The 14,609-nt window shown below is 35.1% G+C and overlaps 2 protein-coding genes and 1 long non-coding RNA gene across 8 annotated transcripts; all 3 read right to left on the reverse strand.

Moving 5' to 3' along the window:
- Nucleotides 1–2,205: 2,205 nt before the first annotated feature.
- Nucleotides 2,206–2,598, reverse strand: LOC113345921. Its single transcript, XR_003358332.1, has 3 exons — nucleotides 2,568–2,598; nucleotides 2,365–2,434; nucleotides 2,206–2,282 (listed from the first exon to the last, which is right to left on the reverse strand). It is a non-coding gene; the product is annotated as an uncharacterized LOC113345921 (long non-coding RNA).
- A 285-nt stretch (nucleotides 2,599–2,883) lies between these two features.
- LOC113345886 lies at nucleotides 2,884–6,724 on the reverse strand. Its single transcript, XM_026589539.1, has 13 exons — nucleotides 6,349–6,724; nucleotides 5,960–6,210; nucleotides 5,653–5,868; nucleotides 5,481–5,573; nucleotides 5,111–5,233; nucleotides 4,603–5,007; nucleotides 4,322–4,399; nucleotides 4,087–4,185; nucleotides 3,910–3,951; nucleotides 3,792–3,827; nucleotides 3,460–3,702; nucleotides 3,154–3,356; nucleotides 2,884–3,058 (listed from the first exon to the last, which is right to left on the reverse strand). Exons 1-13 carry the CDS (start codon nucleotides 6,440–6,442, stop codon nucleotides 2,884–2,886), a joined length of 2,058 nt encoding a protein of 685 aa, XP_026445324.1. The 5' UTR covers nucleotides 6,443–6,724.
- Nucleotides 6,725–7,224: 500 nt separating this feature from the next.
- Nucleotides 7,225–11,380, reverse strand: LOC113345856. 6 transcript variants are annotated; one of them, XM_026589515.1, is made up of 6 exons: nucleotides 11,127–11,380; nucleotides 9,927–10,057; nucleotides 9,743–9,814; nucleotides 9,179–9,237; nucleotides 8,592–8,724; nucleotides 7,225–8,142 (listed from the first exon to the last, which is right to left on the reverse strand). In XM_026589515.1, the coding sequence occupies exons 1-5, from the start codon at nucleotides 11,154–11,156 to the stop codon at nucleotides 8,705–8,707; spliced, it is 312 nt and encodes a 103-aa protein (XP_026445300.1). In that variant the 5' UTR covers nucleotides 11,157–11,380; the 3' UTR covers nucleotides 7,225–8,142; nucleotides 8,592–8,704. The 6 variants fall into 6 exon arrangements, 4 of the variants coding, with proteins under 4 accessions (XP_026445300.1, XP_026445298.1, XP_026445301.1 ...); XM_026589516.1 differs by lacking the exon at nucleotides 7,225–8,142 and adding an exon at nucleotides 8,151–8,353; XM_026589513.1 differs by having other exon boundaries at nucleotides 8,592–9,237.
- Nucleotides 11,381–14,609: the final 3,229 nt, after the last annotated feature.

Consider the following 14,609-nt stretch of genomic DNA (forward strand, 5'->3'; position numbering starts at 1 on the left):
TATTACGGATGCTAAAAGAATGATTAACACTTATATTGCTCCCCTTTATTGATTAAAAAAGTGAATAAAGATGTTAAAATTCTTAAAGAAGTGATCTTCTTGAAGACTGTCGGAATTTGCTTTCTAGTTGTCATTCTTTTAAAATTGTGTGTATTACTATAAGACGTGTTAAAAAACAATCTAGCAGACCGACTTGCACGTCGGGCTAGAAAATACTGTGTCAAGGATATTTGGATCTCCTTTCCTTATTTTTTGGATAGTCTTGTTAGGAAGGAATCCTTAACTGGAAGAAGTCTTAATGAACCCTTAATGAACCCTCCGCTTCGTTAAATCTAAGGTAACTTTCTCACCAAAAAAGAAGAAGGAAGAAGTCCTTTGAAACCTATCACAGACTCGAAACTTGTGACCCATAATCATCCATGCAATACAAACTTTAAGTAATGTGACCCGAAATCCATTTTCTATCTCAAGCATTTCCTCATAACCCGAAACCTACATTTGACCGGAGATATGGTTATTCACCCAAAGTCATCAAGTGATTCAAAACTTGGACAATATAACCCAAAACATAAACTTAGCTAGAGAATCTCCAATGCAACGGGCCAAGGTTTTAAAAAAGCATGACATATAGGATTTAATATCTTTTTCACCAAATTTTCATATCCAATGCAAGGATGAAGGTCATATAGAAAAATGACATGACTAAGTGGGGGTAAAGTAGAAAGTCTGATCTAGACTTTCTTCATAACCCTGGGTCTTCAGTCTAAAATCTAAATCATCTTTTGTCTCTAAATTTAAATAAAAGGTGTTAATAAGACCTTGATATTTTTTTCTCTTTTCTCTCTTTCTCTTCCCTTTATAAAAAACAACCCTAGAACCGTTTTGCACAAATTTGTTCCCTTTGGGCTAGATTTGAGCAAAGATTCTTTTTCTTTTCAAGTTTTTGGTAGTAGTAGGTAACTGAATAAGATGCGTTTACATCACTTTTCGTGTTTTTGACATATTTCTTCGCCGTTTTGGGGCGATTTTCTTCGTCGTTATGGGGAGAGTTTTTCATATCATAATGGTTGGTTCATGGCTTGCTATTCTCGAATAAAAACATCGACGATTCATTATGACGTCTTTTTCTATCGGCATCTGCGTTCGTGTGGATCGACAAGTTTATTCGAAAACTACTCCTTTATTTTAGGAGCATCTCTTATCGAAGAAGAATATAATCAGATTAAATGGTCAGAATTTACTTGCCAACATAACATCATCTCTCCCTTATACATAAAAAGAAATTGGATATCATTACGGTTTATTGTTCTTTCCCTTCGCGATATACTTATAGATGTCCTTATTTGTATTAGGGTCTTAATTATCTTGCATTTTAATGTTTTTGTTATTCTTGTAAGTGAACATGTGATCCCTATTTTGATTTGTATGTATTGAAATATGTTAATTATCTAAAAAGTCTTATCTTTATTTTGTTTTGCCATTTAGCAATAACTCACACTCAATTCCATGCTCCCAAAATTGAGCACTTTGACCAAAAATATTCTCACTCAATTAGTACATGCCTCACATGTGATCGAAACACATGTTGTCAGAATCTATCTTTGGTTTAAGTAATCACGGAAACCTGTTAAGTTTTCCTTCACACAGATCCCCCTTTTAAAGTTTCTCTCATGCGCAGTGAAGGATATCCTATTCAAAATGAATTATGAGCACCATTTGCATTATAAATTTAGATTAAAATTAAAACAAAAAGAAGAGAGAAGAAAAATGAACACAATATCAGACAGTTAAGACTTAGGAACACCATTTGCATCATAGCTGCACCAATCCTTTAAAGTTCAAACTAAAATAAGGAGCTAGGGAAGACAGTATTTAAAACGTCATTAAGTTAATTAATTCAAACTAAACAACAATTTTTTTCTCAATACTTCTTAAGAATTGGTGAAAAAACATCAAATTGTTTTCTCATACTTCTCAAGAATTGGTGAAATATAATCCATCCACTCCCTTTTGATTTCATCAATTTCTGTCGCACCATAGTTCATCCCCGACTTAAACATCTGCAGTCAAAGAGTTCAAACACATGTAAGCTCTGTTAAAAAAAAAATTTAGTATCACATCGTGGAAACATATTGAGCTGCATGAAGAAGTTGAATCACTACCTCCTTAGGGTTCCTCATTTAAGTGTCATAACTTTCTATAATGTGCTTCATATATAGCATCACAAAAAATCCACACTCCCAATCTCCTTTTTGTTTAGGGTTGTGCTGCATGTATCAATTCTACGTATTTGAAACATACTCTTTAAGAGTTAACAAAATAATGGTAAAATAATGGTATTAATCTTAAGTTTCTTTTTCTTACCTTCACGTCCACCCAGAATACTTTCTCTTCAGATCGCTTGACACCTAATTTTCTTAAAGCTTTTGAAACACTGGTGAAGAACAAAGAGATATATTTATTAAAAACTGGATACTAGTTTCACAAATCCTTCAATGGAAGTGCCATGAGTTTAAGCATTTTTCCTTCTATGCATACAAAAAAGTTCAAACCCAAAATCAACTTACGTGCTCATTTGCTCCTCTAGTTTGTATCTACATTTCTCATCCAACGAATTTAAGTAATAAAATACCCCATCGAAAAATACACTTAGTACCCAATGAATTCTACAAAGTGAACAGAGAATAAGTTAGTATATGCATGTATGCAAAAGCAATGTCAGCAACACCAGATGATATCAAAGAATACCTTAACTATGCTTCAAAAAAAAACAAGGATACCCTATCTCTAATAGTTTTTTTTACTTGATATGCAAATTAAGGTTAAATTCTGAAGAAAAAAATATATCTAAATTCGAGATGAATAATGCAATGCATCTTCCGCTTACCCTGTATGACAAGGAATAAATATGTATTTTCGACTCGGCACTGAATCTTTCAGTCTATTTAATAAACTTTTCACGAGTTCTGTTTTATTGACTGAAAAGTGAACTGCCGCTGGATTCATAAATCCGAACTTGGTTTTGCGTGCATCGCCATCCAATTTTTCATACAAAAATCTAGGAACAAATAAAAACACGAGTTCCAATAGCATACCATTAGCTAGTCAAAAAGAAGTAATTATTTATGAAAGCAACAATCAACAGAGACTTACCGGATGAATAAGACTATAGCATTGTTCGTAAGTTTCTGAGACGTGCAAACAAACTCAATATCTTCTAGTGCCATATGTATAGGCACATCTACAGTTTGACCAAACACATCGCGATGCAACTCAACTTTGATCGCAGCCCTGCTTCTGAACACTTCTTTTGCTCTCTTAACAAATTCATCAAATGCATCCAATCTCGTTCGCCCCTGCAATAAAAAAGTTCAAGTACAAGACGACCAACACCTAAAAGAGATATTAAACTACGCTGTAAATGATTTCATAATTGAAAAAAAATAGAGATTAAAATACATTTCCGACAAGGACCACCAAGTGTTTTGGCCATTGAACAACACTTTCACGGGCATCATACACAGTAACAATATCACCAGATGGATATGGAAGTATTGCAGTTTTTATCTCCACAAAATCCACCGACACACGCAAACAATCATCACACATTTTTTTTCCATGAATCATTTTTGAGTCGCTGTGAATAACATGTCCCAGCGCAACAACCCTGCTGATTTTGTCGTACAATTCACACGGATGTCTCTACATGACAAATATAAAATTATATTTGGAGTTATCTAGTTTCAGATGAGAACGCCATTAGTAGGGGGTCTTTAGATTAAGAAACTTACCCTGTTAGAAGGCGGATGAGGTGGTCCTGTTGGTGGCTGCAGACGTCATATAATAACATATGAATGTCCTGCATAATCAATTAATCTGGTTTGATTTCTAACAAATTAAACAACTCACCTGTGCAACCACTTTTTTTGAGGACAGCATCGTATTAGGTACCTAGATAAATTAAATGAGTAACAAAATCAGGATAACCAAAATAAACTATGATTTATCACCATATCATAATTAGGTACAAGATTCCAAACATTTGAGGATAAAAAATGTAGAAAAGAAACCGAACAAAACACTCACTTGGGCGGGCGCTTTAAGAGAGGCCGGGATAGATGTACTGTTCAATTCTTGAGACGTCTTTCTAGCATCCAGTTTAGAGCTTTTGGCCCCATTATGTCTCTAAAAAATTGATATCCAACGAAAAAAAATTTATCATTCTCAATATATCCTGATTGGTTACTGCAACTCGATTACGACAAAGGTATTCGTACACAAGAACAATAAGTATATGTCTAAAGTTCAAATTTTGACAAACCCGAATATTTTGGGCCTTTCCTTTCGGATCGTGAACAGCTTCCCCCCAAGTTTCAGCTAAGTCCTTATCCTCAGCACCCTGAAAAATTTGCAATGCCATTTCCATTAAGGTGTTCAAAAATGATCAAACCAGATTAACCCAATTCATCCGGGTTCATGATACCACAATTAACTTCATCATAACAAATATTAACTTGTATTTACTTCTTCATAACTTTCAATGTTCAGCATACTATCTATATTTCTATTTAATTAGAAATATAAAATAAAAAAACAACTCACTAAGGCAGGGACATTTTCTGAGGACATCATAGGTGGCTGAATCGTATCATATTGGGATTTGCCCAATAATTCTTTGAACTGAAGGAATTGTTTCTGCAATTTTCTCTCTGTGTCTAGTGACTGTTCCTCCAATTGTTGTTGGAATTCTTTTCTCAAGTTCTCTTCACTTATTCTTGCTTGCACATCTTTCACTCTTAGTTGCTCTTCCAGTTCTCTGATTTTATTCAGATTATCTTTATTTGATGATCCACGTTGTCGAGGAGTGTCAAAATACTGACTATGGGTCACTCTTGTACCTGCAGCCCTTACTCTTCCACCATGTTCTTCACCCAAAATCTTTACAAGGGCATCTGTCTTACCTTCACAGACAATTGTACCCTCTTTGATCTTTTTCGAGCAGTCATCCTGTTACAAAACCAAAATTTTGCACACATAAAGAGTTAAACTGGATATCTACTTATTTTGAAATAGAACTTGTGTATAATTAAATTGAAGTTGTCTATCTTACAATTTGAGCAGCAACTTCACCAATCTCATCAGTCTTATACTCCCCATTTTCATTTTGGCGTGCAAGTATCCATAATAATTCTCGTGGAGGGGGTGAATCACTTGTCCACTTTCCTTCTCTTTTCTGTACAACAAATACATTAATATCAGTATGATGCTTATGTTGTATAACACTATATTTCATCTAAAAGCTTATGTTGACAGAACACAACAAAATTGAAGTTAGAAACTTTGGAAGCAGATAGCGAACTCAAGTAAAAAACAGAAGGAAAAAAAATGAGAATGTATACACGAGCTCTCTCAGCAATTAATTTCAACATTTAACTTCACAAATTAAAAAAAAAAACAAAAAAACACTTATGAATGCAAACCAGTTTGTCCTTTAATCCAGCATAGGTCCTTCGTCCCATCCTATGCGGATATTTGTGGTGAGCTTGTACCGTTCTGCCAATTTCAGACAACTCCTGAAAATTAAAAATGTATTAACTCTATATAGTAACAAAATAATTCTCGACCCAATCTTGTTTAGCTCAATTGACATACCTTGCCTTTGTCGCTCAATCTCCGTTTTACAAACTCTTTCCATTCTTCTTGTTCTACAAAACCTCTTAAATCTGAAGGAACATTCTTAAGCTTTTTTCGGCTTTTTTCGAATGGGGTAACATGCTTTGCAGCAGTTCGTTTCCTCCATCCTCGCCACAAGTCAGAAAATTGTCTCAATACATCTTTCCTCTTTGATTCGTCGAGATCAAACTTAAACTGGAGGTAAATAAACATCGACTAAGTGATATATATATATATAAAACATTGGTAGGGATTAACATTGGGCATTTCATTAATTAATACATACCGTTACGTCCTCCCATAACTTTTTCTTCACTACAGGTGGAACTTCTTTCCAACAGGTATACTTCAGTCCAAGACTTGGACCAACTTCGCTGCCTATGTAACTTGAGAGCAAGCAACCATTTTTACCGGTTGCTTGGTTGGCTTCATCATAAGTAACAGTCCGCCTTTCACCATTAGTATCCCTTAAAAGCTTTGGTAATCTTGTCTTACCCCGCTTTCCTTTATTTGCATCCACGTTATCTTCACTTGAAACTTGAGATCAAACAAAACAGAAAAGAAAAACGAATTAATAAGTGTTTGGCGCGGTACAACCTTAAGGAGCTTTATATTATCAATTTTTTTTGGTCCAATCAACCATGTATACTGCAAGAAAACACTTAAACAACAAACCTGATTGTTCGCTGTGGGAAACTGACTGCTGTTCGCTGTGGGAATCTGAATACTCTTGAAGCCCGCCATCAGACTCCGTGTCTGAAGTATCCATGAAATGAGCTGCAAGAATAGATAATATATAAGCTGCTAGGAGCAAAAAATTACAAACATATCCAAGAACAGATAATATCTGAAGTTCGAGATTACTAGTAAAGACAATAATAAAAAATTACAAACATATCCAAGGTGCTATTACTAATGAGAGATCGGCTAGTATTTGCTATTACTAATGAAAATAGATTTCTATTCAATTTTAGCATGAAAAAATGTGGTTAACTAACGAGAGACCGGCTAGTATTTGTTAAAATGAAGCACTTTCACTATACCAAATATCATAACCATTCAAGCCATTTAGCAATCAAATGAAGAATTCAACTTAAACTGGTACGAAATTCACGTCCTGCAACAGCTTAGAGTATGCACTACAGACCCTGTCTTCCTTTTCTTCTTTAATTGTGGTCAATGCAGAGGTCTCCCTGACACCTGATATCACTAGCCCCTTAGTTACTTACTCTAATCCTATAAAAACAACTAAAAGGAAAGAGATGCAACAGATATAAAAGACAACAAATAAAGAAACGCAAAACCAAAGGTAACAACACTTAATCTTTTCTTTCTAAAATACTGAAAGTGTGAGAATCAGGCAGTATCCCATTATTTGACATTTCACCAAGCACCTTGTATGCATGGCCCATTGATCGGAGTAGTATAAGATACCGAATTCGGAGAATGATCCCAAGACAAATATAAGAGAAAGATTTGATTTTAGGAGGGGAATACCTTGTAATCAACTGTTTACGCTTTCACCTTTCAATATATTAGTTTCAGGGAAATGGAAGGATTTTGCTTGATTAACATCAGATAGAGAAAACAACTTGCAGTTGGCTTCACGTAATCTCTTCAAAACTGCTGCAGTTTCAAAAAAGGAAATGATGGAGAGAAAATAGGGAGTGGAGTGGTGTTGATCGTGGGATACCAAAATTGGCAGTAAATTTGAAATGGGTACATCATAGGCGCGGGTATTAAACAGTTGCATCAGACACGGTTTAATGTAAGCCGTGTCCAATAAAAAATCTCCGTGAGATCTCATCGATCAATAAAATCTTCGGTAGAATTAGCTGAATGGATAAATTAGTTAGGGATTGATAACAGGGGAGAATGGGTTTTGATTTCGAATTGAAATTTGGCAACAGGGGAGAATGGGATTGATAGCAGGGGAGAAATTAGGTTTAGAAACGGGAGTTGTGCTTCATCTTCCAAGGTCCTAAATCCACAACACGTCTCTGGAGATAAATACGTGTCCAATTTACTATCTCGGCTATCAATTAAATACTGCCCAATTTACACGTCTCTGGAGATAAGTACGTTTGTAAAACCGGGTCTATTAAGTATCTAGAAATCTAGTGTCTCGGCTAAAATGAATGCCGGGACTAAAGATATCGTAAATAGTCCCGGACCTTTATATCCCCGAGACGAACTCAATTTTGGTCACGTGTTTACATAAAACCGTGACAAGGTCAACCGTGACTAAAACCCCTTATTGTACTAGTGTAATATCAATATGGTCAGCAAGTATGAAACCATATAAGCGCATTTGCATAAAAGAATTGGAAGGACAGCCTCTAACAAATTTTTGGGAGAACTGCACTTCCATTGCCTGCATACTCCAGGTCCCGTTACTGAAGATGGATGACGCACCCACACCACAACAAAGTTAACTCATCCGAACTCTTTTGCTAGAATGTCGCTTGGCTGCGAAAGAAAAGAAAATAAAAATAAAACTAAATGTAAAGTTCAATACAGTGTAAGATCTTATATTGCTGAAGTGCATGTGTTGCCATTTTTCGGATCTCGAATATATTATTTCACATGGGAGAGTGATAAGTCACTGCTAGCAATCTTCTGTCATCCCTTGTACACTAACGGGAACAATCTGCCCAAATTACTCTGGTGAGAGTCATGCCTTGCAAAAAAATATATTTTTATATTAAACAATACTAAAATGTCTGTTAATTTTAAATGTATGGTGGAGAATAATTTTCATATGATTCAGAAAAAATCAAGCATTAGAGCTACTCCGACCTCACAACTGAGACTCGGCAACAATTAGATACAGAAACAAGCCAAGGAAAAAGTAACCAATGTCCTCACAAGAGTGTCTAGAATGGTTCCCACCAATAAGAAATCATATAGAAACTTACCATCCAAAGGAATAAGCATGTCTGAGTCCTGGATGACTGCGTCGACCATCAGTTGCATGCTAATACACCAAAATTGTGCAATACTTGGTGCGCACATGAAGCTTATGCATATATCAGTATTTCTGATCACCACCTTCACAAGCACAATTCACTCAGCCACCAGCACCCAAATCCAAAAGAAACATCAGAATGTTCAGCATTAGGAATTTGAAATTGAAACTAGTATAAAAAGGAGGTGAAAAACGCAAAATCTAACTTCATCTTTTTCTTATTGAGTAAGAAGGCCAAGGTATATTTCATTCGACCCTCTAACATATTATTATTTTAGCAACTTCAAATTATATTGTGAAATGGGATCCAAACACCACAGAACTAGACATTAATCATAGAAAGTGATCAAAATTACATCGGAAGTCAAATACGAAAGAAGTAGAACTAATTGACGAAATGCAAAGAACACAATAAGAGATACACACATAATCGAAAGGAGGTGGAGTGAAGGTTTGAAATTTTTATTTATCCATGACGCATACCAAGTTCTAGTGAAGTAAGAAATGCCTCTTGTTTTTCATCTTTGTATTTCTCACCATTATTTACAAATGACTGTGCCGCAGACTCCATCAGTGCCTTGAAAGTTAATTTACCACTGCCATAAAAGAAGTTATCAAAGAGCAAATACAGAAACATAAAAGTATTACTGAATGAACAAAGAAAGAAAGTTCGCTACCATCAGGTCCATATGACAAGATGTTGTTGGACAGGGTCCATCCTATTTCCATGCATTGTTTCACCACAATAATAATATAGTCACCAATATTTTAAAAAACTATATAAGGAGAAAATCCAAGAAATATCCATGATATGTTAAGTAAGGAAATTTATAATTAGCAAGAAAAGGAAGTGTTTAATATTGAAACTGAGAAGTACTGATGCATTGCAAGAAAATAAACTCACAAATATAAAGAACGGTGTTTCCCTACCAAAAATTAATATGAGAGTTCTTGAATACTAGTGAAACAACTTAGATGGATGCCAACGAACCATTTACCCGAGATTTGGATGTTGTACACAAGATTTGAATGTCAAAGAACTTGTCAGAAGCAACAACTTTATATCCACAAGTTCCTAACAGATAACAGACAACAATTTACCTCTGGAGTTCACTTCTGACCACGCAGTAAGCTGGGGAAGTTCCTAGTTCAACATTTATGGACCCTGAAAATCTAGATAACAATTTCAGATTATCACTCAACTATCAAGTAAAGAGAGGTTAAATCTTCATGAAGCGTGTAGTAATGAAATCAAATGTATAAACTTTCATCTGGGTCAACTAACAATATCATCATATGTAAAAATGGGTAGGACACTAGGACTTCATTGCAGTATCCAAGTGGGATTTTAAGAAAGAACAAGGTTTGCACAAGGTGTGCTACATGTTTGGCTGCAACAGGCTCACGACTTTGAGTCTGCAAGAACAAAAAAAGTCAAAAATTTATACTATTTAGTTGTTTAAAGAATAATTATGTAAGGAATAATTTTGCGGATTGGAAAAAAAAAATACAGTCGATGGCCAAGACAATCATGCCATCTCCGAAAACATCTTGAGTCTTGACAGACAAACTTGTAACGAATCACCTTCGAGGATGAACCAATAAAAACTCATTTTTATGAAGTCTGAAACGCAAGACTGTACATTCACTCCTCATTGTTGAAATCAAGATAAAATATTTAAACCCGAAAAAAAAACAAGAAGAACAAAACCAACAAATACTGAATAAAAACAAATGGAAAAAAAAAGCAAAAGCAAAAGAAGGCAAGTGCCAATTCAGTACAATGTACCCATTTTATTCCCCACTTCAACATCATTTTACACATTTGGTGTAAGAGAAAACAAAGAACAAGCTACTAGAGCCAGTAATCCACTCCAAATGCCCATGTTAAATATTCTCTACATCTAAAGCTTAGCAAGTGGTCGTACTAGGAGTCCCTAATAGAAACTCTAACCCAAAATTCCAATTCCATAGTGGAGCAGTAAACATAAAAAAATTAGCACATCATTAAGTGCTACTGTATATTTTAATCCAATCTCTCTATAAAACAAGCGTTAAGTAACATAATCTAAATTTTGTGTCAAAATATAATCTAATTTTGGGTTCTTCCAAAGAAATCTCAAATTGAAATCCTAAAGATCAAACAAGAGTACATTTATATTACAGACTTAATCTTTGACTGCTAAAATGAAGAGCGCCATAAGCTGATGTTGTAGGCAGAAAAAAAAAATTAAAACTGTAACATCAAAACCTAGAAATGTAAATCTATGAAATAGTAAGAAATAATTTACATCTAGAAGACGGAGGAAAATCAGGGGCTTACCCTCTTAAATAAGTTATGGAGAACGAAAGAGATTTCACAATTAACCAATCTAAACTGAAATTTCAAGCATTCCTTGTTGATAAAATAAAAGACAAAGCAGCTTGATCAATACAAAACAAAAATAAAAAGGAACGATTTTACCAGAAGAAGACCATGTAATACCTTGTGAGGTGTTTTCGCCTTCACTTTCATTAAATATCTAAAATTGTTGTCTCACCGTAAAGAAAAGAGAAAGAGGAAGGGAATTTTATTGAAGGGTTTTATTTATTTTTTCTTAATTAACCTAAGAGAGAGAAAAGAAATTGCAGTTGTAATCTCTTCAAATCCATCATCAAAATTGTTATCTGGCTTGAAGCGAGAAAGAAGGAGATAAAGCAGGAATTGGAGTACTGCAGTCGATCGTGGAAGTGGAACAAGTTAGGTTGGGAACACTAATCCTGCAATCGCGTCTCATAAAAATAGATATACTGTTAATAGACACGTGTTGATATATCACCGTGTCCAGAGAGATGAGCAGTGGTCTCGGATATGTACTTTTGCGGGACTAACCCAGTTTTAGTCACGTATATTAGTTTGACCGTGACAGGGACAGCCGTGACCAAAACCCATAGTTGTACTAGTGATAACAACAACCAACGGCATCATCATCATCGTTGGTTCATTCAGTAATCCTAATTGTGAATAAACTATATGATATATTTGCACAGTAAGGAAGTTCATCACCGATTGAATTACCACAAGTTGCTGTTATTAGAAGTCAAAATAGTGGTAAATCAAGTGTTCTAGATGCTCATGTTGGTAGAGATTTTCTATGCAGAGGTTCTGATATTTATACAAGAAGACCATTGGTTTTACAATTGTTGCATACTAAACGTAAATTTGATGCTGGAGATGATGAAGAGTATGGAGAGTTCTTGGTGAGTAATGTATCTAACCAGATAATAAGTACTGGTAGTATTTACTATGGATTGTTTTTTTCAGGCTTATCTTGTATGGATCAGGCCTTATCTTGTATGGGTCAGGCCTTGCCCTTTACTAGGAATTTAAAAACAGTCCAAATTCGTCCTCAATCAATGAATCACCTTAAGGAATACAGTAACTCGCTTACAGGAGATTCGCGAGTGTTTCGATTGGACTTACCTCCCGTACCAGACGGGGGATAAACCATTGTCGTTGACTCGGGCCACGACTCCTATGCCGTTTGTGAAACCGAGGGGCCGAGGTGATATTGTAATCACCCTCCTTCTCTGCACACAGTTTATATAATATTTTTTTTTAATAATAATACCTTTACGTAGGGTTTAAAAAAAATAATGTCCAAGTTTAAAGTTCAAAGTCCTAAAATAAAGTACAAAAAGAAAAATTACAAAATTTTCTATTACAATTCTAAAAAAATGAAAATAAAAATATCTAAAAAAATTAAAAATTAAATTAAATCCTAAAATTTTATTTGTCCTCTTTTATTTTCTTTTCGCTTTAAGCCCTTTTTTTCTCAAAGTCTTTAGCACTCCGCTTCAAACCTGCAAATCAAAGACAAAAAAACAAAGTAAAAAGGAACAAATAATAAAAAAAAAAATAAACCTAAAAAAAATAAAAATAAATCTATATACAAGTTCGCGTCGGCGGCGCCATTTTCTTGTAGTATTAAGATTGGCGGTAAATATGGGTTTCGTTTCTCGGACTTGAAAAGATTTTTTTTAAAAAATATATACAAAAATTGTCACAGGATCAAGAGTTACTGGGACTCAGGATTCCAACATGATTATTCATATAATTAATATATTTATTCCCTAAAAACAATTATAGCTCAAATAAAAATATCGACTCTGATTCTTACCAAGGTAGATTTTTAGAATATTAATTGTAAATCGAAAGCATGGCATATCAAAAGTACTAAGACCAAGCATAAACCATCAAAAGAAATGACAATCAATTAAGAAAAATCTTAAAACAATTAATAAAAATGCAAGAAGTCATAAAAAGAATTAAATATAACTTTTATATGCGTGAAATATGGCTTCCTGCATCATCCCAGTGTTGGGATTTAGCCTCTCATATTAATCATGTTCTCAAAATACATTAATGATGCTCAAAAGATTGATTAAAAGATGAGAAAATGCTAAATAGAGATTTGCAACGGATATAAGCGTTATAGTTCGCTGTATAAAAGAGAAATTTAATGTAGGAAAAAGCAACAGAACCTTAGCGTTGTAAACAGCGACACAGCGAAATTGTTGCTTGCGCTGTTGAAGAACGACGCTTCTGAAGCGTCAGTTCTTCATCTTCTTCCTCTCCTTCGAGCCAGCAACAACAGCAGGTGAGATTTTCCCAACTTCTTTTATCTGCGTTCTTTCATCCCCAAACCCTCAATCCCCCTTCTCTGAACTCCCACAGGCCTTTTTATACTCGACAGGCACCAAAAATCTCTTGGTTTAATCCCGAATATCTTCTTTTATCACTCGCTGCATGGTTTCGATAATATGTCCTCATCGCTTCTGATCCCTTCAAATCTCTTCGTACGTGTAATATTTTGTTACCAAACGTTCCCAAGATACACTGGAATCGAATAACAGAAGATATTTTCCAAGATTCTCCACATAATTTCCAAATATTTCTCCACAGCAGACCCGTGAAGATAGCTCCCATGTTTAAACTTTGACCTTCTCTAACGGATTGTTTGGCCCAAGTTTTCCAATTCTAACACTTGCATATGGTATGTTTAGACTAACCAGGCCTATCCCAATCCATTTCAGTGATTGAATCTCTTCAGAAGCCCATCAAAAATCGAAATGAAATATTACCAGTTCTTGCATGCATTTTCCCGCTAAAATAGAGTTTGAAAATTTGAATAAGAAAAGGGTGCCCCTAATAGAAAATTTGGGTGCCTTTAGCAACAGGGATATCCAGAGGTGCCCTTATCCAAATGATGTGTGCCTTTATCAAATTTTCTTGGGTTCCTTTAGCGATTTTTCTGGGGCGTTTTCCGCACTTTTTCGGGGTTCCTCCGGGACATTTCCAGGGTACTTCCGGTGCACTTCTGGGGTACTTCCGGTACACTATTGACGGAGCTCTAAACGCCGCATTTTTAGCCAATTTCGCCGCAAAACCTTATTTTCGGGGAAACACCTACAAATAAATAAAACACCATAATAAGTACGAAAATGGGATCTAACACTATATACAATTTGGCTATATTAGACACATAAATGCGTCTATCAGACACCCAAACTGAATTGGGGGACACCATCTTCAACATTTCAAATATTTGAATTTTGGAGGGAAAATGGGTTAATAGTGCTGTCAAATTAGGGTTAGGATTTTGGAGGACTTAGAGTGAGATCAAACAGCTAAAAATCATTGGGAATCTTCCACTGAGCTTAACAGTGATAATAATGGTCTCAGATTCAGTTAGAATTGGCTGGATAATCAGGAATTGATCAAAACACCAAGAACAGTTTTGGCGGGAAAATTAATTTTGAAACTGCCAGAATTAGGGTTTGAATTTTGAGGATGTTTCAGGTCGATTCAATGGCTGAAATTAATTGGGTTTACTCCTACGGGCTATACAGGGATGATGTATATGTTGGTTTTGATCCAGTTGGGCTAGAACGATGGATTTAAGGATTGAACAAGATTCCGGCTTAT

This window comes from Papaver somniferum, unplaced genomic scaffold, assembly GCF_003573695.1.
Source record: "Papaver somniferum cultivar HN1 unplaced genomic scaffold, ASM357369v1 unplaced-scaffold_84, whole genome shotgun sequence".
Taxonomy (NCBI): domain Eukaryota; kingdom Viridiplantae; phylum Streptophyta; class Magnoliopsida; order Ranunculales; family Papaveraceae; genus Papaver; species Papaver somniferum.